The sequence below is a fragment of the Lithobates pipiens genome, unplaced genomic scaffold (genome assembly GCF_037356315.1).
Source record: "Lithobates pipiens isolate NorthernLeopardFrog02 unplaced genomic scaffold, aLitPip1_a1.2 Scaffold_8, whole genome shotgun sequence".
Lineage (NCBI taxonomy): Eukaryota > Metazoa > Chordata > Amphibia > Anura > Ranidae > Lithobates > Lithobates pipiens.
The window spans coordinates 633,981,927-634,004,823 of NW_027507903.1; the positions used below are offsets into that span (position 1 = coordinate 633,981,927).

A 22,897-nucleotide genomic window follows, 5' to 3' on the forward strand; every position below is an offset into this window, starting at 1 on the left:
TTTTATTTACAGATGACTGATCCAGCACCGCTTCCTCCTCCACTATCTGTCACCTTATATACAGATAATTTTAAACCAGAAGAACCGCGCTCTCTAAATACACACACTTTCCACGTGATACCAGTATTCCAACTGGGTAACAGCGTTTAAAGATAAAAAATAAAAAATGAGTATAGTGCACAAGTGATTAAACATTCATAGTGAACGTGACTACCACTGGCCCATAGTTACAATTGTGAATTGCATATAAACTTAAATATTAATATTCTAAAAATTAGAGAAAAAATAGGCAAAATTGCACATATGAAAAAACAATCAAAAGTGTCCTTGTTAACAGTTAAGTGTGTCCTCATATAATTGTCCTCAAAACAGATCCAACTTATGGGATCAATTATTATCAGATACCAAACACCACGTGTTGATTATAGTGTCCAAAAAATTCTGATGCCTTGCTTCATATTCCAAAACCGTGAAACATAACGCAGTGTACCACCACCAAAGGTCAAGATTGGCTCCTTACCAGATGTCCAAAAATTATTTGCACATCAAAAGATCAGATCACGTCACACATATTCTTCAATCCTCCAGAGCTCCGCCCTCTTTCGGGGTCATGGTTCAAACGGGCTTCCAGTATGTGCAGATTACCAAATTCACCATAAAAAGGAGAAAAGGCGCTCCAATAGTGTAAAATTGCTTATTTAATAAAAGGTTAAAACTAAAAAACACACTTACAATCAGGCAGTGAGATATGGCATAAACAAGTGGGAAGCGTCAGCCGTACGCTGGTCTCCACAGGTCTCTCCTTCTCCAACCGGTACAGTTCACAAGGCAATGATCAGCATGTCACACTTTCCCACTTGTTTATGTCATATCACACTGTCTGATTGTAAGTGTGTTTTTTAGTTTTAACCTTTTATTAAATAAGCAATTTTACACTATTGGAGAGCCTTTTCTCCTTTTTATGGTGAATTTGGTTGATTTCAAATTTCCTTGTATTTATAGTCTGTAGCGCGATTTTTCCTTGTTTTCTTACACCTTATATACAGATTACTGATCCAGCACTGCTTCCTCCTCCACTATCTGACACGTTATATACAAATTACTGATCCAGCACTGCTTCCTCATCCACTATCTGTATACAGATTACTGATCCAGCACCGCTTCCTCCTCCACTATCTGGCACCTTAAATACAGATTACTGATCCAGCACTGCTTCCTCCTCCACTATCTGGCACCTTAAATACAGATTACTGATCCAGCACCGCTTCCTCCTCCACTATCTGGCACCTTAAATACAGATTACTGATCCAGCACCGCTTCCTCCTCCACTATCTGGCACCTTAAATACAGATTACTGATCCAGCACTGCTTCCTCCTCCACTATCTGAGGCCAGTGATTTTAAGGCTCCCTGACTTTTTTTGCTGGTTTCTGACTGCTGATCTTCCAACAATAACTTTGCAGCACTGCTCTACAATTGAAGTAAACCTGCATTGAGAATAATATGTAGGTTTCCCCAGGTGACCTCCTTCTGGGAATGCTAGTTGCCTGGCTGTCCTAGTGCTCCAGTATCTTCGTCGCTGTAAGTCACTGTCTTGACTTTACTCTGAATTCAGTATCTGCATGCTTGCTCTAAGACAGTGATTCAGACAGGTGCACTTTAAGCAAGGCCAACGTTCAAAGATTTGGCTCATAACCTTCCCTCCACACATGACAAGAGACAAATTCTAGCAGAGGAAAAAAGTTTACTTCACTTGACAAGAAATAACGTTACAAGACAATGTTTTTGGCAGTTTCAAAATATACAGCACATTTTTCCCTGCATGACACACAAAAGACCCCCTTCCCCCCCATTTCTGTCGCCCTCACATACAACTCACATAATCTAACCACGAACAAAAACCTGATGTAAAATCCTTCTTTTGCATTACAGTACATTCAAAACTGGCAGTGCGAACATTTCCATACTTGAGATGAATTTGTAAGTTCCAGATAAACACAGATCAGGGCATTGTCCTTAAATTTGTTCTTCTCGGTCTTTAGGTGATTTATAAAATTAGACAGCTTTGTAAATCCTGGCAGAGTAAACTTCCCCCTATATCTTTAACGGTTTGTGTTGACATGAAAGCCTCACCACTGGTGGAACTGGTCTAAGAAAAGACAGACATCATGGACCAGTCCAAGATAAAAACACGCAACAACGACCTTGTATCCTGCAAGTTAGCCCTATGTACGAGGTCTTCAAGACTGAAATCAAAGGTTCCTTGTAAATCCTGGAAGAGTAAACGTTCCTTGATATCCTTACCAGTTTGCTTTGAGATGAAAGCCTCACCACTGGTGAAACTGGTCTAGACACCATGGCACAGTCTAAGATATGCCCATGCAACAGTGACCTTGTATCCTGCAAGTTAGCCCTGTGTATGAAGTCCTCATCAAGACTGAAATCAAAGGTTCCTTATAAATCCTGAAAGAGTAAATGTTCCTTAATATCCTTACCAGTTTGCATTAACATGAAAGCCTAGACACTGGTGGAACTGGTCTAAGAAAAGATAGACACCATGGCACAGCCTAGGATATGCCCATGCAACAGTGACCTTGTATCCTGCAAGTTAGCCCTGTGTACGAAGTCCTCATCAAGACTGAAATCAAAGGTTCCTTGTAAATTCTGAAAGAGTAAATGTTCCTTAATATCCTTACCAGTTTGCATTGACATGAAAGTCTCACCACTGGTGGAACTGGTCTAAAAAAAGATAGCCACCATGGAACAGTCTAAGATATGACCACGCAACAGCGACCTTGTATCCTGCAAGTTAGCCCTTTGTTCCAGGCCTCATCAAGACTGAAATGAATGGTTCCTTGTAAATCCCGGAAGAGTAAGCCTCACCACTGGTGAAACTGGTCTAAGAGAAGATAGACACCATGGAACAGTCCAAGATATGACCACGCAACAGCGACCTTGTATCCTGCAAGTTAGCCCTTTGTTCCAGGCCTCATCAAGACTGAAATGAATGGTTCCTTGTAAATCCCAGAAGAGTAAGCCACACCACTGGTGAAACTGGTCTAAGAGAAGATAGACACCATGGAACGGTCTAATATCTGATCACACAGCAGTGGCCTCGCACCCTGTCAGTTAGCCTTGTGTTCCAGGTCCTCGTCAAGGCCAAAAAGCAAAGTTAATTTTCAAATCCTGGAAGAGAAAACGTTTCTTGATATCCCAGTTGGCGTTGTAATGAAAACCTCACTACCGGTGAAAGTGTAGAGAAGATAGACATCATGCAACAGTCTAAAACCACACAACAGCAACCTTGTATCCAGCAAGTTAGCCTTGTGTACTAGGTCCTCGTCAAGAAATTTAAGATGCAAAAGGTTCTTTATGCCCAGAAAAGACTGATCATTTTTTTAATAAGAGAAACAGCTCCATGAAGATTGCGAGAGAACATTATGAAATTTGTAACCCCAGTATCAAAGGCTAAGACCGTGGATTTTCTTAGACTTCCTCATTTTGTAATGAGAACGTTGATTAGGTTTTTGAGAGTCTATGGTGATATTTAAATGTTTAGGTTTGGATGTATTTGGCAATCAAATCAGAACATGTTGCTGTCCGGTCCTTGACTACAAAAGTTGAGTAGTACTATTTTGAGTCTAACCTGGGAAATTGGTCCATGATCTCAGTAACACCACAACGAAACTGGTCTACAACGAGATTGGCAAGTCCACCATGGGAGGTGTCCAAGGTTTTGCCAAGATGTTGAAATTATTTCCTGCAAAACATCCTTTTCTTTAAGTCCATTAAAAACAAATGCTATTAAGTTTAATAACCCTAGAGGACCTTTTGATAAACAAGTCAAATTTGAACAAGGAACTTGAGTACAATTTTTGACCTCATTCAAGAAGCAGAGAGCTGAAAACTAGCTCCAAATGATTTGGGATTTTTTTTCTTGTCCTAGGAATGAAGACAGTCCTAAAATCTTTTAGTGTCCAGTCACTTAATACTTTTGGAAATATGAGAATTTATTTGGCCAAAGCTTGGTGACCCTCCATTGGAGTGCCAAGCAAATACGTTTCTCGGTTTTGCTTTTCCACACTGGTCCTGACTGATGTGAAAGTAACAAGGTATTGCAACTAAACTATGATAAGGTTCACTATCCAAGATTAGACAATTTATTTCCTTCACATTGTGGCACTGTTATAGTTCTCCCTCCATTATCCTGCATGAAGAAGATCCAAGGCCAAATTTGGATCACTTCGAAAATCAGAAAGACTAAGTGAACGTTGATTGAAATGAAAGCAACCTGACGAGAACAATGACTCCTTTGAAGCCCAACACAAACTTTCAAACTTTTCAGGAGACCTGGAAATTCTCAGAGATCCTTGGTCACTACTTGTGCTTAAAATAAAGTTGGTCCCCTTTTATGGGACATTTGTGCTCTTCCAGAAAACAGATATGGATGCATCCAACTGTGGACAGAAATCTAGCAGCAGTTTCTGGCCAATCCTCAAATCGACCTTCAGCTTTTTCCGGTTGGTTGTAGAACCAAGCTTTTTTTTTCCTCCTTCAATGGTTGCACAATAAAACCCAGCCTCATTGTTAGGTCCAAACATCTATCAGTGTTTGCTTGCCCAATAACGTAACTCGAGGGCTCAAGCTGAACTAGATTTCTTCTTGACGTCGGTAGTCTGGGTGACTATCTGCCGTGCAGCCTGCAGAACACGATATCGCTCCCGAAGGTTCCTCCTCCTGACGTGCTCATTGGTGATCTCCTGGACGTAGCGGGCGGGAAACCAGCCCTTCTTGCCATCGGAAAGCCGGATACCCTCATACCAACCTGAGGATGAAAAAACAGTCAGCTTTGCAAGTAATACGCATCTACATACAATATTTAGAATAATCATTGTTTTTATTTCTTGGTTTTAAGAATATTTTCTACTAAAAGATGTTGGTTTTCGTAGGGGCATGAATGAAAGCTGCAGCATAACTCCAATCTAGTGTGCCAGAGTCACTGGCCCTCAGAGATTGAGCGCTCCAGCTGCCAACTGCAACACCCACCCATTCAAAAAAACCTTAGGGGAGTGAAATAGCAGGGCTGAAGCGGTTACAATATTTTCAGCAGACCCTTCCACGTCACTTTTTCCAATTGTATTGATATCTTCATATCACCATGTTACACGATAACCAATAATTTATTGCACAGAACAAAATGCTAATTTTTTTTGGACATCAAATATAATATATATTTGATGGCTAATTCCCCCATGGAGGTAAAATGTGCCCTATCTGCCTCCTGCATATTGTTATATAGGACAGGGATCCCAACCCCCGGGTGATGGACCGGCACCGGTCTGTGGATGACCAGGCCACACTGCGGGAGGTGAATGTCCCCTTCCAATCACAGCCAACCCCCCCCCCCCCCCACACACACACACACACACACATTTTTGTAAAGGGGACTGCATTGTAAACGGGCACAGTGATGTAAGGGGGGGGGGTTGTGGTCTGAAGGGGGCTGAGGACTGACTCCATGAATATTGCGTCACCAACCGAACTGTTAGACCCCCCGGAGCAGTAATTCTCCCTTTAACCACTTCTTTAACACCGGGCACGTTCCACCCTTGCTGCCCAGGCCAATTTTCAGCTTTCAGAGCTGTCACTTTTTAAATGACAATTGCGCGGTCATGCTACACTGTACCCCCACAAATAGAGATTTCTTTTTGTGGTAATTGATCACGTCTGGTCTTTTTTTTTGTTTTATTGCTAAACAAATAAAAAAAGACAAAACATTTAGAAAAAAATTTAAGTTTTTCTTTGTTTCTGTTCTAAAATGTTGTGAAAAAGTAGTTTTTCTCCTTCACTGATGGGCACTGATGAAGTGGCACCAACGAGGTGGTACTAATGAGGTGGCACTGATAAGCGACACTGAAAGGCTGCACTGATGGACACTGATAGGCATCACTGATGGCACTGGCAGGCATTGCTGATGGGCACTGATTGGCATCCCTGGTGGTTCAGGGTTGCATACCTGGTGGCCATCCATGATCAGCAAGACCCCCCCCCCCCCCCCTGTCAGGAAAGCAGCGATCGGCTCTCCTCTACTTGCATATGTTAGATGCGAGTGAGGAAAATCCGATAAACAGCTTTTCTTGTTTATACTGTGATTGGACACGGCTGATCACGTGGTAAAGAGCCTACGTTAGAGGCTCTTTACTGAGATCAGTGATGCGGTGTGTCAGACTGATGCACCGTACCACCGATCGCTGCTCTGCGTGCCCGCCCGGCCGTCATTTTGCCATAGACTGGGTGGGAAGTGGTTAAGCATACTATTGACCTCTTTTATGCAGAAAAGCCAATGGAGATGGGTAGGGGTTGATTCATTCGAGATGGGGGGGGGGGGGGGTTGATTCATTCGATATGAGGGGGTTGATTCATTTGAGTTGGGGGGGTTGATTCATTTGAGTTGGGGGGGTTGATTCATTTGAGTTGGGGGGTTGGTTCATTTGACATGGGGTGGGGGTTGATTAACTTGAAATGGCAGGCTTGATTCATTTGAGGTGGGGAGGGTTGATTCATTTGAGTTTGGGGGGGGGGTGTTGATTCACTTGAGATGGGGGGTTGATTCATTTGAGCTGCGGGGGGTTGATAATACATTTGAGATGGGGGGGGCTGATGATACATTTGAGATGGGGGAGGGGGGGATCGATACATTTGAGATGGGGAGGTTGATTCGTTTGAGATGGGGGGGTTGATACATTTGAGATGGGATGGATTGATTCATTTGAGATGGGGGGGTTGATTCATTTGAGTTGGGGGGGTTGATGATACATTTGAGATGGGGGAAGGGGGGGGTCGATACATTTGAGATGGGGAGGTTGATTAGTTTGAGATGGGCGGGGTTGATTAATTTTAAATGGGGGGGTTGATGATACATGTGAGATGGGGGGGAGGTTGATGATACATTTGAGATGGGGGTGTCGATTCATTTGAGATGGGGGGAGGTTGATTCATTTGAGATGGGAGGGTGATACATCTGAGATGGGGGGGGGGGGGGTTTGATCCATTTGAGATGGGAGGGTGATACATCTGAGATGGGGGGTGGGGGGTTGATCAATTTGAGATGGGAACCCAACATTCTCCATTTCACGCCAATCACACATATTGATTAGCACTCTGTCCTATAGCACTTCCTTACATCCCCTCCCCACTTTTTTTGCTCTCACCTTCGGATGTTTTGCGCAGCACATTAATGATGTCAGAGGGCTCCAGGTTCAGCTCATCGGCCTGCACGGCGGTGTACTGCTCCACGCAATGTACCTGGGGGCAATCTGGTGATGAAGGGAAAGGGCGTTAGATCAGAAATGTATAAAAAGAGCGACAATCTGAGCAACATGGAGGGGCAGAACCAGCACGCTCTGTGCCAACCTGGGGCAAACCACAGATTTTAAAAGCGGCAATAGCTGGTGCTTTAAACAAGCTTTTAGCGGCTTTGGCTTACATTTAGCAAGCTTCAGTATCCCGAAGTGAAAACTCTGCTGGCTAAAGCCTGATAATGCTTGTTCAAGCTACAGCCAGTGCCACGGTAGGATAATCCAGCACACATTTCTGATCAAATCTTTACCAAGTCTTAGGATTCCCCCGGGAGGGGGTGGGACTTTAAGCTCAAGACGGTATTTATTCTTCTAATAAAAATGTATACATTTTGTTAACCAACACCGCATTCAATACTCTCTTCCTTCTGCCCAGTTACCAAATTGATAAACTCCACTCCATGGCCCACCTCGCCACCTGTCCCCTCACAATTACTGCAACCACCTTCCCACTCTATCCTAAACTCCCTAACCCACATCTTCAACCTCTCCCTCTCCTCCGGGAAATGTGCTCAAACATGCACTGGTTACCCCCATACTTGAAGAACCCTCACTAGGCCCCACGTGTTTGAATAACTTAAGACCCATCTCCCTGCTCCCATTTGCCTCCAAGCTCATCGAACGCCTTTGTCCATGACCAAATGAGTCGCTACCTCATGGACAACAACCTTCACTACCCCCTATAGTCCAGCTTCCACCCACAACATTTCACTGCCCTACTAAAACTCACTAATGAACTACTAACTGCTAAAACCAATGACCATTACTCCATACTCATACTCAGACCTCTCTGCTGCCTTCGACACAGTTGACCACCTGCTCCTCCTCAGCAAACTACACTCCCTTGGCCTCTATGATTCTGCTTTATCCTGGTTCTCCTCCTACCTATCTCAGCACACTTTCAGTGTCACGTACAACTCCATCTTCTCCGCTCCTCTTCCTCTCTGTGTTGGGGTATCCCAAGGCTCCGTCCTTGGGCCCCTCCTATTCTCGCTCTATACCTCTTTCCTGGGCCAGCTGATAACCTCCCATGGCTTCCAATACCACCTCTACACCGATGACACCCAGATCTATCTCTCCACTCAACTCACCCCCTCGATCTCCTCACAGATCTCAAACTTACTGAATGACATATCAGTATGGATGTCACACCACTTTCTCAAACTCAATCTTACTAAAACTGAGCTTGCTATATTTCCTCCTTCCCGGTCCCCCCCTCATGACTTTACCATTAAGATCAACAACACAACCATTGGTCCCTCCACACATGCCAGGGGGTGCTGTGTGTAATCCTTGACTCTGACCTCTCCTTCAGCCCCCACATCCAATCACTGGCTAAATCCTGCCGCCTTAAACTCCGCAACATCTCCAAAATTCGACCCTTCCGACTAATGACACCACAAAGCAACTTATTCATTCCTTGATTATTTCCCGTCTTGACTACTGCGACTCTCTCCTTAATGGCCTACCCTTACTCAGGCTATCCCTCCTTCAGTCTATTATGAATTCTGCTGTTAGACTAATACACCTCACTAACCGATCCGTGACTCCCACCCTTCTCTGCCAATCCCTTCACTGGCTTCCCCTACCCCACTGTGTAAAATTTAAAATGCTAACCATAACATACAAGGCCATTCACAACATCGCCCCCAGCTACATTATTATTATTATTTCTTGGAATGTCAAGGGACTCCGCTCCCCCCAATAAATGTATGGCTATCCTACGGCACTTAAAACGCCTCAAAGCGGACATCACAGGAAACACATTTGGACAAGGCAGATTTCCCACATATGCGTAAACTATGGGTGGGTCAAGTTCACAGCTCGGCAGCAGTCAAGGGCAAAGCAGGAGTACTCCTACTCATACATAAAAAATTACCCTGCGACATTGTCCGTTCGTTCGTGATACCGACGGACGAATATTGACAATAAGATTGAAGCTACTATCCTGGGAATGGGTCCTCACAAATGTCTATGCCCCAAACTACCCTTCAAAACATTTCTTCCAACAATTGACATCCCACCTTGCCCCCTCCATACGTCTACCACTTCTAATCGGCGGTGACTTTAATTCAGTTATGTATCTCCTAGAAGGTAAATCTTCCAGACACCCCCAGGATACACCCCCCTTCTATAGTTGACACCACTCTTTCGCACTTTGCAGAAGGCCTACAACTAATTGACCTTTGGAGGTTACCTCATCCGGACGGTAAGGACTTCGCTTTCTTTTCTTTCCCGCACCATACCCTGTCAAGAATCGATTACCTCTTCTGTAATACCACTCTTCTGAAACACACATCTGACCCCCATGTCCACGAAATGACAATCTCCGATCACGCCCCAGTCTCAGGTAAAGCTTATAGACTTTATCCCACAGAATACAGTCAAAACGTGGCGCTTCCCTTCATATCTTTATAACAATCAAGAACTCCACAAAATCATAAAAAGAACATGGGAGGGTTACGTAGCCACCAATTCAGTACATAGTGACAACCCTAACCTCTTTTGGGAGGCAGGGAAGGCAGTACTCCATGGAAGGATCCTAGTTTTCTCACGAGATATAAAAAGTCTGTCTTTAAACAGCGCAACTGCAGTTAGCACAGCATAACTCCCCGACCACAGGAAGGCTTGGACGGAGGCCAAATCTCACTTTGATATATGGGCAGAGGCTCAAGAAAAAAAAATCCATGAATCTCTATTAGACCTCCAATACCAAAAATTCAGTAACAAGGCAGGGAAACGACTTGCCCGTCTGAGCAGAGGACATCACACCCTACCCATATTCCAGCCTTGAAAGACACTCAAGGCAGACTTCCCCTCCACTCCCGAGGACATCAACATTCTCAAAAGCTTCTATGCCAATTTATATGACCCTGACCCCATTGATTAGGATAAAGCACAAAAATTCGTAGCCCAAGTTCCTCTGCCAAAGGAAGACCAGACACTTCTAGATCAACTGAATACACCAGTCGTCCTCTCTGAGGTCACCACAGCAATTGCCAGTTTGGCCGATGGCAAAGCACCGGGCCCCAACGGTTACACGTCCGAATTTTACAAGATGGCCTCCAACACCATATCGCCGATGCTAGTCTCAGTTTTTCAAACAATCCTTGACGGGGGCCACTACCTCCCCTCTGGCTTTCAGGTCCAAATTTAATTGATCCCAAAAAAAGTGAAGGATCCTGCTGAAACCAGGATCCTACCGCCCAATCTCCCTGCTAAGTCTTGACTCCAAAATACTATCATAAATCATAGCCAATAGACTGGCATTGATTATGCCCACCTTGATCCATCCCTCACAAGCAGGCTTTATAAAAGGATGCTTGGCCACTGCAAACATCTGTAAAGTCCTCACAGTCCTAGAACACGCAAGAATCAACCCCCTCGGTGACCTAGCAATTATCATGCTTGACTCCAGGAAGGTATTCGATGGCGTAAGCTTTGGATGGCTACAGTTAGTTCTCCAGAGTTGTGGATTCACTGGCCCTTTTCTCCATCTGATCATAACTATGTACTCAGCCCCATCTGCGAATGTGATAGCCACTGGACACATTTCCAATAAAACCCAACTCCATAAAAAGGTACCGGGCAGGGGTTCCCCCTCTCCCCCCCTTCTATTTAATTTAGCACTGGAACCATTGTCTCGATACCGCTTATCCCACCCACATCTCCATGGGATCACGGTTGGCAATCACGAGTTACGCACAGCAATCTTTGCTGATGATATCTTCATCTTCACCTCCAAGCCCCAGGCAGACATGGCACATATCCAACAGATCTTCTCCCACTTCAGAGCCTGTTCAGACTTACGTATACATTTCTCTAAGCTCTTGTACACACGGTTGGAGATTCCGACAAACAAATCCATCGGATTTTGTCCGTCGGATCTTGTCCGATAGATCTTGTCCGACAAAACTGTTGCATACACACGGTCGGACAAAGTTGTCGGAAAATCCGATCTTTCAGAACGTGATGATGTAATTTAGTTACGATGGGACTACGTTCAGGCTAGTAGCCAATAGCTTTGATGTCGGAATTTGATCTGAGCATGCGTGGCACTTTGTCCGATCGGAATTCTCTACACATGATCGGAGTATGTCCTATCGGAGCATTTTGTTGGAAAATATTTCCGGCAAGTTGGAAAATTTGGTCCGACGGATATTCCGACGGAAACAGTCCGATGCAGACAAAACGCTCTGATCGGACACATTCCGTCGGAATCTCCGATCGTGTGTGCAAGGGCTAAGAGTGAGGTCCTTTCATTGTATCATGCCCGTCCACCGGAATGGACGGCTGCCTCAGTCTTCCCTATAGCCAAGACGCACATCACATACTTAAGGATCAAAATCGTTAAACTTTCCCCCTACTTATACCGTCTTAACTTTCCCACCCCGGTCATCTCTAAAATAATCAAGGAATTGGAAACCTGGGCCTCTTTGGGGGGTGTCACTTATACAAGATGATCAGTTTCCCCGAAATTGTTGTATCCCCCTTCAGACTATCCTGCTATTGCTGAAACGAGGACCTACAAAAACTCCACAAAAAAACTTTCTTCCTTTGGGGTGGTCGCTGCCCCCAATTATCCCTCCAGAAAATACTGGTATATCTTCCTAAACAAGTAGGAGGGAACAACCTACCAAATATCAGGGTATACAATCTAGCATGCCTCGATAGTGAGTTTGGACTGGATAAACCAGGCATCCAATCATTCAAATTTTTTGGTGTTAGAATCCCAACTGATAGCCCCTTATAGCCTTCCCATCTTGCTGCACTGCAGAATATGCTGTCTCTCTCTCTCCCCCCCCTCCCCAATCTGAAAAATAACCCACTTATACGAGACACGTTGGTGGCCTGGATGGAAGCCAGGAAAAAACTGGTGCTCTCCCCTTTCTCCTCTTGATTCCTCCCTATCCATAATCACCCCATGAACACGGAGCTTTCACCCTCTGGGCCTTCCAAGGCCTTACTAACTTTATCCAACTGTATGACCCTTCTTCTGGTAAAGCTTTGCCGTTCCAGCAAATCATGAAACAGTATAACCTACCTCCCCCCCCCCCCACTAACTGTACTCTCAACAAGCAGTCAACTTCATCGTTAGTATATGCCCTTACAGGGCCTGTAGGTTCAACACTTCACTCCTTGACATCCTTACACAAAACAAGCGTTAAAGATCTCTGATATCTACAAACCCCTGAACTCTCACCTTATCAAGTCTCTCCACTCCTGCTCTACCGTTTCTAGGTTTAAAGACCCCGACTCACTAGAGGCCGTGGACCATATACTGGCAGGCTACAACACAACATGTGCCTTCATCACCAACGAATTCTGGTGGGAACAACAGTTTAAAATCCTGCACCGAGCATACATCCCCCACCTGCCACCCACACATCCATCGGGTCAGCAACAGTGTCCATGGAGCGGCTTGAACAAACCTTCCCTAATCCACAGACTATGGTCATGCCAAAGCAGATCTAACTTCTGGAACCACTTGGTAAATTTCCGCGACATTATCACAGGCATCCAACCATACAAAGACCCCTTTGCTCTACTCTTTGGTTTTCTAGATTGCCCTTTTCAAATCCTCATGAAGGTTCAATTGATCATTATTCAACACAATAAAGCCTGGTTAGCCACTTGCTATATGATGGGCAGTAGAGCCATCCTCAAACACTGGGCATCTGTGTCTGAGCCCAGCATGTTGGATGTGAAAACAGATCTCTCAGCCTTGCTCCACAAAAAAAAAACTAGACTTAACCCTGTCTCACCAGGACTAATCCTCACGTTTTCACCATAAGTGGGACAATTATATCGCTAAAGTCCTCCCAGCCTACGAACCACCCAATACAGAAATGATGCCTCAGAGCTCTTGACCTGTTTTACATGATGGACACAACTGGGCCCACTGATAGCCCATTTACTGGAAGGTCCCACCCCCATTACTCTTCATTATACTTTCTCTCATATATATTGTTATGCATGTTCTATTTGAGAAATCCTTCAACTCACAGGTTACACTGTTATGACCTTTGTCATGCAAACTGTAAAATTGAATAAAGTTTCGTAAAAAATAAAATAAAAAATAAAATAAACGAGATACAGAACATTTGGGTACACAGAACAATATTTAAAATGTCATATAGTTACGCGAACATAGAATCATATAATATGATACATATAGACTCATTTATATGCAAAAATCACATATTATGTCCAACACGTTTCAAAGTCAACTAGCTTCCTCTTCAGGGACAACTCTGCGAATATTATGGTGTGATAACCTGTAAACATTTATGAAAGGGAACAACTTGTGACTGAAGCCAGAGAACTATCATAATGATCTACAGAAAACCAATCTCTATGAAGGGACACTGGAAATCACAGAAAGCAAACTCACCCCAGTCCTCGTATATCGTGTCACTGTCCGATAACCCTTCGCTGTTCTTACTGGGCAATGCTCCCGCCCAACGGTGCAAGTCAGACCTGAGTAGAACAATATTGGACAAGATGAATGACCCCGTCTATATGTGTCACCCTGCAGGAGGAGAACAGACTAGTATCCCCTTCTATATGTGTCACCCTGCAGGAGGAGAACAGACTCATATCCCCATCTATATGTGTCACCCTGCAGGAGGAGAACAGACTCCTATCCCCTTCTATGTGTGTCACCCTGCAAGAGGAGAACAGACTCCTATCCCCTTCTATATGTGTCACCCTGCAGGACGAGAACAAAGTCCTATCCCCTTCTATATGTGTCACCGTGCAGCAGGAGGAGAACAGACTCCTATTCCCTTCTATATGCGTCACCCTGTAGGAGGAGAACAGACTCCTATCCCCTTCTATATACAACACACTGCAGCAGGAGAACAGACTCATATCCCCTTCTATATGTGTCACCCTGCAGGAGGAGAACAGACTCCTATCCCCTTCTATATGTGTCACCCTGCAGGAGGAGAGAAGACTCCTATCCCCTTCTATATGTGTCACCCTGCAGGAGGAGAACAGACTCATATCCCCTTCTATATGTGTCACCCTGCAGGAGGAGAACAAAGTCCTATCCCCTTCTATATATGTCACCCTGCAGGAGGAGAACAGACTCCTATCCCCTTCTATATGTGTCACCCTGCAGGAGGAGAACAGACTCCTATCCCCTTCTATATGTGTCACCCTGCAGGAGGAGGACATACTGTGTCACCCGATAATGGGAGGAGCCTACTCACTGTGTTGGTGCCTTAAAGAGCCGGTCACAGGTTTTGCCCTGGTGGTTCTCCAGTAGGGTGAGGAAGAAGCTGTTCTCCATTGTAGGGCAGGACTGGAGTTGAACCAGAGAACGGTGAGCATAATCCACAACGACATGCCGGTCAGAGCTGAAATAATACGAGTAGAGCTTTCAGATGGAGGGGTGTAGAGAAGGCAGGATACAGAGGAGAGAAGGACGGGGAGACAAAGAGAAGACAATACGAGAGAGTCTGGTACCCTTTCTTCTGGGTGATCAGCAGGAAATCATTGAACAGGAAGAAGTAGACTGGGATCAGTTTGGTAGGTTTGATGCCAAACAAACTCCCCTTCTGCTGCACTTCGCTCAGTTCCCCTTGCTTCTCCAGGAACCGGCTCTGAGAAATGATCGGGATGGCCTGCAAGTAAAAACGCATTGGAGATTAATACCGCTCAACCCTCCTACACATGACCCATCAGACCCTCAGCGTGGCTCCTTCGTCTGCAGTAGTAGTGGCTCCACTCCTGAAAAAAAAAAAAAAAAAAAACAGGCCCCATTCCTGAGGAGCTACAAAGCCCCACCAATGTGCCACAAAGCTCCACCCCCGAGGTACCTGACAGGTAAAAAAAAAAAAATATGTTGCCATGACATACATCAGCAAAAAAAAAAAAGTAACAGGAAGTAAACTTCATACATCAGCTGACCTTTATTTTGTCGAAATCAATCTTGGAGGAGAGTTGGATCAGTTCCTCTGTCTGCCGCATGCGGCCCACCTCCTGGTTGCACTCCGTGATAATCTGCGGGATTCGGGAGAACATGCTATCAATGCGATTCTGTCATTGATGGCTTGAAAATTAAAAACAATAAAACATATCCGTATAATCTGTGTTGCCGTAAAATATTTGCTTCCAAACTTCCAACACTGGGACAGAATTTTCTGAGCCTGCAATAATATTGTGACGTTGCCGTGCTGTCCCAGCAGTGACTGTCTCAGTGTTCTCTGTACTGCACTGCGGTATATGTCAGAGCTATATACACGTATAATAATAGTGTGTGACTGTCAGGGCTGGATTAACGTAGGGGCTATTGGAGCTGCAGCTCCAGGCCCCTACCTTAATATAGGCCCAGCCATCCAAAAAGGACATGGAAAGCAATGGGCCAACGGGAAGAGATCTCCCCTGACGGGCCCTGCATTCCACATGCACTGCTTGGGCAGGGTGGTGGGATTGATAATGGGCACTGCATGAGCAGTCCCAACAGAAGCCTGGGGCACGCCAATGCAGGGCTCTTACAGAAGTCTGAGGCTTCCATGGTGTTAGGCCTGCGCAGCTGCACTCTTTCAGCTCAGAGTGAACGCCAATGCACGGCCCTCGCAGAAACTTGGCAAATCAAATGCCAGGCTTCCCTAGTGTTATGCTTGTGCGGCTGCACACTTTCGAGTTTGGGCGCACGCCAGCACAGGCTCTTGGAAAGCAGAAGGGTGCCCAGTAAAAGTCCACAAAATCCTCAGCACCAAGCACATGATGCTCTTAATCCGGCCCTGGTGACTGTGGAGGGACATTAGAGTGTAAGCTCCTGTGGTTCAGAGACTGATGCGACTGGCTCAGTGTTCTCTGTACAGCACTGCGGTATATGTCAGAGCTATATAAATGTATAATAATAGTGTGTGACTGTGGAGGGACATTAGAGCGTAAGCTCCTCTGGTATGGAGACTGATGTGACTGGTTCAGTGTTCTCTGTACAGCTCTGCGGTATATGTCAGAGCTATACAAGTGTATAATAATAGTGTGTGACTGTGGAGGGACATTAGAGTGTAAGCTCCTATGAACAGAGACAGATGATGACTGGCTCAGTGTTCTTTGTACAGCACTGTGGTTATATGTCAGAGCTATATAAATGAATAATAATAATAGTATGTGGCTATAGCGGGACATTAGAGTGTAAGCTCCTCTGGTTCAGAGATTGATGTGACTGTCTCAGTGTTCTTTGTACAGCACTGCGGTATATGTCAGAGCTATATAAATGCATAATAATAGTGTGTGACGGTGGGGGGACATTAGAGTGTAAGCTCCTCTGGTACAGAGACTGATGTGACTTGCTCAATGTTCTCTGTACTGCACTGTGGTATATGTCAGAGCTATATAAAAAATATATATATAATAGTTTTGGAATTTTCCTTTCCCAATTCCAAGACATGCTATGTCAGTATATACGCAACACTTCCTCATCCATGTAACACGTCTGTACCTTGGAGACGGCATCCAGGGCTTTGCTGGCGTTCTGTTCAGCATCTGAACCCTCCTCTGTCCTCTTCAGAATATTCTTTGTGGAAGACAAAAAAAAAAAAAGTATCAATGGCCGGATTTGAGGATCGGTGGGGCAGAGTGTTAGACCACAACGGAAGGAAGGTGTGAGGAGGGGTGGCAGAGGATCAGGGTAGGATGGAGAGGAGTAAAAAGGGGTGGGAGGTTCAGAGTGGGCTGGAGTGAAGGGTGTAAGGAGCTTCATGATGAGGTGGAGAGTGGGGTACAGAAAGGCTTAGAGTGGGGTGGATAAGGGGTGTGGGAAGGTTCAGATTGGGCTGGAAAGGGAGCACTGGGAGGCTCAGAGTGGGGTGGAGGATAGTGGAAGGTTCAGAGTGTGGTGGAGTGGAGGATACTGGGAGGTTTAGAGTAGGGTGGAGTGGAGGATACTGGGAGGTTTAGAGTAGGGTGGAGTGGAGGATACTGGGTGGTTTAGAGTAGGGTGGAGTGGAGGATACTGAGAGGTTCAGAGGAGGGTGGAGTAGAGGATACTGGGAGGTTTAGAGTAGGATGGAGTGGAGGATACTGGGAGGTTTAGAGTAGGGTGGAGTGGAGGATACTGGGTGGTTTAGAGTAGGGTGGAGTGGAGGATACTGAGAGGTTCAGAGTAGGGTGGAGTGGAGGATACTGGGAGGTTTAGAGTAGAATGTAGTGGAGGATACTGGGAGGTTCAGAGTAGGGTGGAGTGGAGGATACTGGGAGGTTTAGAGTAGGGTGGAGTGGAGGATACTGGGAGGTTTAGAGTAGGGTGGAGTGGAGGATACTGGGAGGTTCAGAGTAGGGTGGAGTGGAGGATACTGGGAGGTTTAGAGTAGGGTAGAGTTGAGGATACTGGGAGGTTTAGAGTAGGATGGAGTGGAGGATACTGGGAGGTTCAGAGTAGGGTGGAGTGGAGGATACTGGGAGGTTCAGAGTAGGATTGAGTGGAGGATACTGGGAGGTTCAGAGTAGGGTGGAGTGGAGGATACTGGGAGGTTCAGAGTAGGGTGGAGTGGAGGATACTGGGAGGTTCAGAGTGGGGTGGAGTGGAGGATACTGGGAGGTTCAGAGTGGGGTGGAGTGGAGGATACTGGGAGGTTCAGAGTGGGGTGGAGTGGAGGATACTGGGAGGTTTAGAGTAGGATGGAGTGGAGGATACTGGGAGGTTCAGAGTAGGATGGAGTGGAGGATACTGGGAGGTTCAGAGTAGGGTGGATTGGAGGATACTGGGAGGTTCAGAGTAGGGTGGAGTGGAGGATACTGGGAGGTTCAGAGTAGGGTGGAGTGGAGGATACTGGGAGGTTCAGAGTGGGGTGGAGTGGAGGATACTGGGAGGTTCAGAGTGGGGTGGAGTGGAGGATACTGGGAGGTTCAGAGGAGGGTGGAGTGGAGGATACTGGGAGGTTCAGAGTAGGGTGGAGTGGAGGATACTGGGAGGTTCAGAGTAGGGTGGAGTGGAGGATACTGGGAGGTTCAGAGTGGGGTGGAGTGGAGGATACTGGGAGGTTCAGAGTAGGATGGAGTGGAGGACATTGGGAGGCTCAGAGTGGGGTGGAGTGGAGGGTGTGGGGAAGGGGGTGGTCATCTAGGATGGGTGGAGTATTCAGGTTGGAGTCTCTACCTCAATGAGCATCTTGATGCGGGTGATCCTCTGGAAGGGCAGTAGCAGGAAAGACATGAAGGGGAGGCGCTGGCACTGTGGGAGCTCCTGCAAGCGGCACAGTATGGCATGGAACTGCGGATTCTTTTCCCTGCCGGACCAAGGAGAGTGACAAAGTCAGATTGTCAGCCATGCAATGTGCTCATGAAAGTGGAAAACGGTCAGGCGAGCAGAATGCGGTCAGGTGACCAGAGCGAGATCAGGTGAGTGCATCGTGGCCAGGCGAGCGGAGTGCGGTCAGGCGAGCCGAGCGCAGTCAGGTGAGTGCAGCGTGGTCAGGCAAGCGGAGTGCGGTCACGCGAGGAGTGCGGTCAGGGGAGTGGAGTGCGGTCAGGGGAGTGGAGTGCGGTCAGGGGAGTGGAGTGCGGTCAGGGGAGTGGAGTGCGGTCAGGGGAGTGGAGTGCGGTCAGGGGAGTGGAGTGCGGTCAGGGGAGTGGAGTGCGGTCAGGAGAGTGGAGTGCGGTCAGGAGAGTGGAGTGCGGTCAGGAGAGTGGAGTGGGGGTCAGGGGAGTGGGAGTGGGGTCAGGGGAGTGGAGTGGGGTTCAGGGGAGTGGAGTGGGGTCAGGGAGTGGTGCGGTCAGGGGAGTAGAGTGCGGTCAGGGGAGTAGAGTGCGGTCAGGGGAGTAGAGAGCGGTCAGGGGAGTAGAGTGGGGTCAGGGGAGTGGAGTGGGGTCAGGGAGTAGAGTGGGGTCAGGGGAGTGGAGTGGGGTCAGGGGAGTAGAGTGCGGTCAGGGGAGTAGAGTGGGGTCAGGGGAGTAGAGTGCGGTCAGGGGAGTAGAGTGCGGTCAGGGGAGTAGAGTGCGGTCAGGGAGTTGTGCGGTCAGGGGAGTAGAGTGCGGTCAGGGGAGTAGAGTGCGGTCATGCAAGCAAGTGGAAACATGGCGGTATTGGTCTCACATGAGCTCGCTGTAGGTCTTTCTCCTGGTACAGCTGGTTGCGCACATAATCCTTGTAGACAGGGAAGCTATGGGACAGCATGGTGATAGATGATGTCGCAGATATCCGATATGACAATATCCTCATCCACCCGGGACTCCAGATCCATGAGGAACCTGTGGGATACTCAGCATCACTCTAAAGCAGGGGTACTGCATTAAAAACTCATGAGGTCCGATCAGTAAATTTTCTCCTGGCGGAGGTCCGAATCGCATGTTTGTGCCACGTCTCAGATCCTTCCATCACAGTCCCCCTCATTTCATATGACAATACCATTCTCACTCCGTGTTCTCAGTCACCCACTTCACATCAGTTTCTCCTTCACATTAATGTTCACTGCCCCCTCCCCCAGCACTGCCCCCCTTCACTGCTCCCTTTACATCCCCCCCACAGCACTGCCCCTTTACATCCCTCTCCACAGCACTGCCCCCCTTCACATCCCCCTTTACATCACCCCCTCCACGGCACTGCCCCCCTTCACATCACCCCCTCTACAGCACTGCCCCCTTTACATCCCCCCTCCACAGCACTGCCCCCCTTCACATCACCCCCTACACCACTGCCCCCTTTACATCCCCCCTCCACAGCACTGCCCCCCTTCACATCACCCCACCACAGCAATGCCCCACCCCCCCCCATCACATCACTCTTTCTTACAGCACTGTCCCCTCTTTACTTTACATCTTCCCACCCAGAGCACTGCCTCCTTCAGATATCCCTCCACAACACTGCCCCCTATTCACATCACTCTTCCCTCCTCCCCCACAAATAACGTGTTCTGCACCCTTTACATCTGCCACCCCCTTAATCATTTACCCCCCCCCCCCCCCCCACACACACACACACACACACACAGCACTTGACTCCTGCAGCTCTTGCTCCCCGAATTCCATCCACTTGAAGAATGACAGTGGCGGAGGCCATGGGGGAAGGAAGCTCCTAAATGGCGCGGCCTGGACCAAGCCCACCATTTAGTGATGCCTGCTCTACAGTCTCTATCGCAGCAGATACTCAGCACACCTCTATGGTCTCTATCACAGCAGATATTCAGCACACTCTATGGTCTCCATCACAGCAGATACTCAGCACACTCTATGGTCTCTATCACAGCAGATACTCAGCACACTCTATGGTCTCTATCACAGCAGATACTCAGCACACTCTATGGTCTCTATCACAGCAGATACTCAGCATCACTCTATGGTCTCTATCACAGCAGATATTCAGCACACTCTATGGTCTCTAATCACAGCAGATACGCAGCACACTCTATGGTCTCTATCACAGCAGATACTCAGCACACTCTATGGTCTCTATCACAGCAGATACTCAGCATCACTCTATGGTCTCTATAACAGCAGATATTAAGCACACTCTATGGTCTCTATCACAGCAGATACTCAGCACACTCTATGGTCTCTATCACAGCAGATACTCAGCACACTCTATGGTCTCTATCACAGCAGATACTCAGCATCACTCTATGGTCTCTATCACAGCAGATACTCAGCACACTCTATGGTCTCTATCACAGCAGATACTCAGCACACTCTATGGTCTCTATCACAGCAGATACTCAGCACACTCTATGGTCTCTATCACAGCAGATACTCAGCACACTCTATGGTCTCTATCACAGCAGATACTCAGCATCACTCTATGGTCTCTATAACAGCAGATATTCAGCACACTCTATGGTCTCTATCACAGCAGATACTCAGCACACTCTATGGTCTCTATCACAGCAGATACTCAGCACACTCTATGGTCTCTATCACAGCAGATACTCAGCACACTCTATGGTCTCTATCACAGCAGATACTCAGCATCACTCTAGGGTCTCTATCACAGCAGATACTCAGCACACTCTATGGTCTCTATCACAGCAGATACTCAGCACACTCTATGGTCTCTATCACAGCAGATACTCAGCATCACTCTATGGTCTCTATAACAGCAGATATTCAGCACAATCTATGGTCTCTATCACAGCAGATACTCAGCACAATCTATGGTCTCTATCACAGCAGATACTCAGCACACTCTATGGTCTCTATCACAGCAGATACTCAGCATCACTCTATGGTCTCTATAACAGCAGATATTCAGCACACTCTATGGTCTCTATCACAGCAGATACTCAGCACACTCTATGGTCTCTATCACAGCAGATACTCAGCAACACTCATGGTCTCTATCACAGCAGATACTCAGCACAATCTATGGTCTCTATCACAGCAGATACTCAGCACACTCTATGGTCTCTATCACAGCAGATACTCAGCACACTCTATGGTCTCTATCACAGCAGATATTCAGCACAATCTATGGTCTCTATCACAGCAGATACTCAGCACACTCTATGGTCTCTATCACAGCAGATACTCAGCATCACTCTATGGTCTCTATCACAGCAGATACTCAGCACACTCTATGGTCTCTATCACAGCAGATACTCAGCATCACTCTATGGTCTCTATCACAGCAGATACTCAGCATCACTCTATGGTCTCTATCACAGCAGATACTCAGCATCACTCTATGTCTCTAGAACAGCAGGATATTCAGCACAATCTATGGTCTCTATCACAGCAGATACTCTGCATCACTCTACACACTGTGGCCTACCTTTCGCTGACCTCCTTCACTTTCAGGATGTTGGAGAAAAGGATTTTCTTCTCACGGATGATCAGTGTTTCTCCTGCAGATCCCGACATCCCAGAAAATGTTCCGTCAGCACATTCAGCGAGCGGAGATACGAGGCTTCCGAAGTCAGGACCTCAAACATGCTCTGAGGACACCAAGAAAGGCCAACGTTTACTAAGTCATATCATGGGGATAACCTGTCCAATTATTACTAATCCATATCATGAGGGGGGGGGGGTCTACTACCTCACATTACAGGGGGCACTGAGATGGCCAGCTCTTACTACCCACATCATAGAGGGCACAGCATGGCTGACTCTTCCTCCATTATACAGTAATACCATTGGCTGACCCATGGGCTCACCTCCTGCATCTTCTTCTCCTCGTTGGTCAAGGACTCCAGCACACCACTCTCGGTCACTGAGGGTAATTCTGCCACAGGGTGTTATGGGGTACAGTGACCTCCGCCTTGTTTCCGGGGACCCCCCATAGTACAGGGGGCTCTCCTGAGATGAGTCGTAGCTGGTGAAGCTGCTGTTGCGTGAAACGGTCTGACGTCGGATCTCCTTATTGATGACTGACTGGCGGTAGGTCTGGTACAGCGGCTCTGAGAGTGAAATATGAGCAATCAATGTGATGTATACTCCACAGCGCCACCCAACATTACAGTTACTTAACTCTCCTCTCCTGAAATACTCTGCACTGCTTGTGGAATCTGCTCCTTTCTCTATAACCCTCCTCTCCTGAAATACTCTGCACTGCTGGAGGACTCTGTTCCTTCCTCTATAACTCTCTTCTCTTGA

At 46.9% G+C, this 22,897-nt stretch overlaps 1 protein-coding gene across 1 annotated transcript in view; it reads right to left on the bottom strand.

Annotated features, from left to right (window-relative positions):
• Positions 1–1,723: 1,723 nt before the first annotated feature.
• Positions 1,724–22,897, bottom strand: part of LOC143962424 (uncharacterized) — an 83,623-nt gene continuing 62,449 nt past the window's right edge. The window contains 16 exon segments of the mRNA XM_077471701.1: positions 1,724–4,824; positions 7,211–7,315; positions 13,752–13,837; positions 14,575–14,721; positions 14,831–14,988; positions 15,275–15,367; positions 16,818–16,892; positions 18,474–18,603; positions 19,410–19,429; positions 19,431–19,481; positions 19,483–19,564; positions 22,077–22,147; positions 22,150–22,239; positions 22,459–22,529; positions 22,532–22,552; positions 22,555–22,701. Of these exon segments, the coding sequence (XP_077327827.1) occupies positions 4,640–4,824; positions 7,211–7,315; positions 13,752–13,837; positions 14,575–14,721; positions 14,831–14,988; positions 15,275–15,367; positions 16,818–16,892; positions 18,474–18,603; positions 19,410–19,429; positions 19,431–19,481; positions 19,483–19,564; positions 22,077–22,147; positions 22,150–22,239; positions 22,459–22,529; positions 22,532–22,552; positions 22,555–22,701 (1,532 nt within the window). The 3' untranslated portion in view covers positions 1,724–4,639.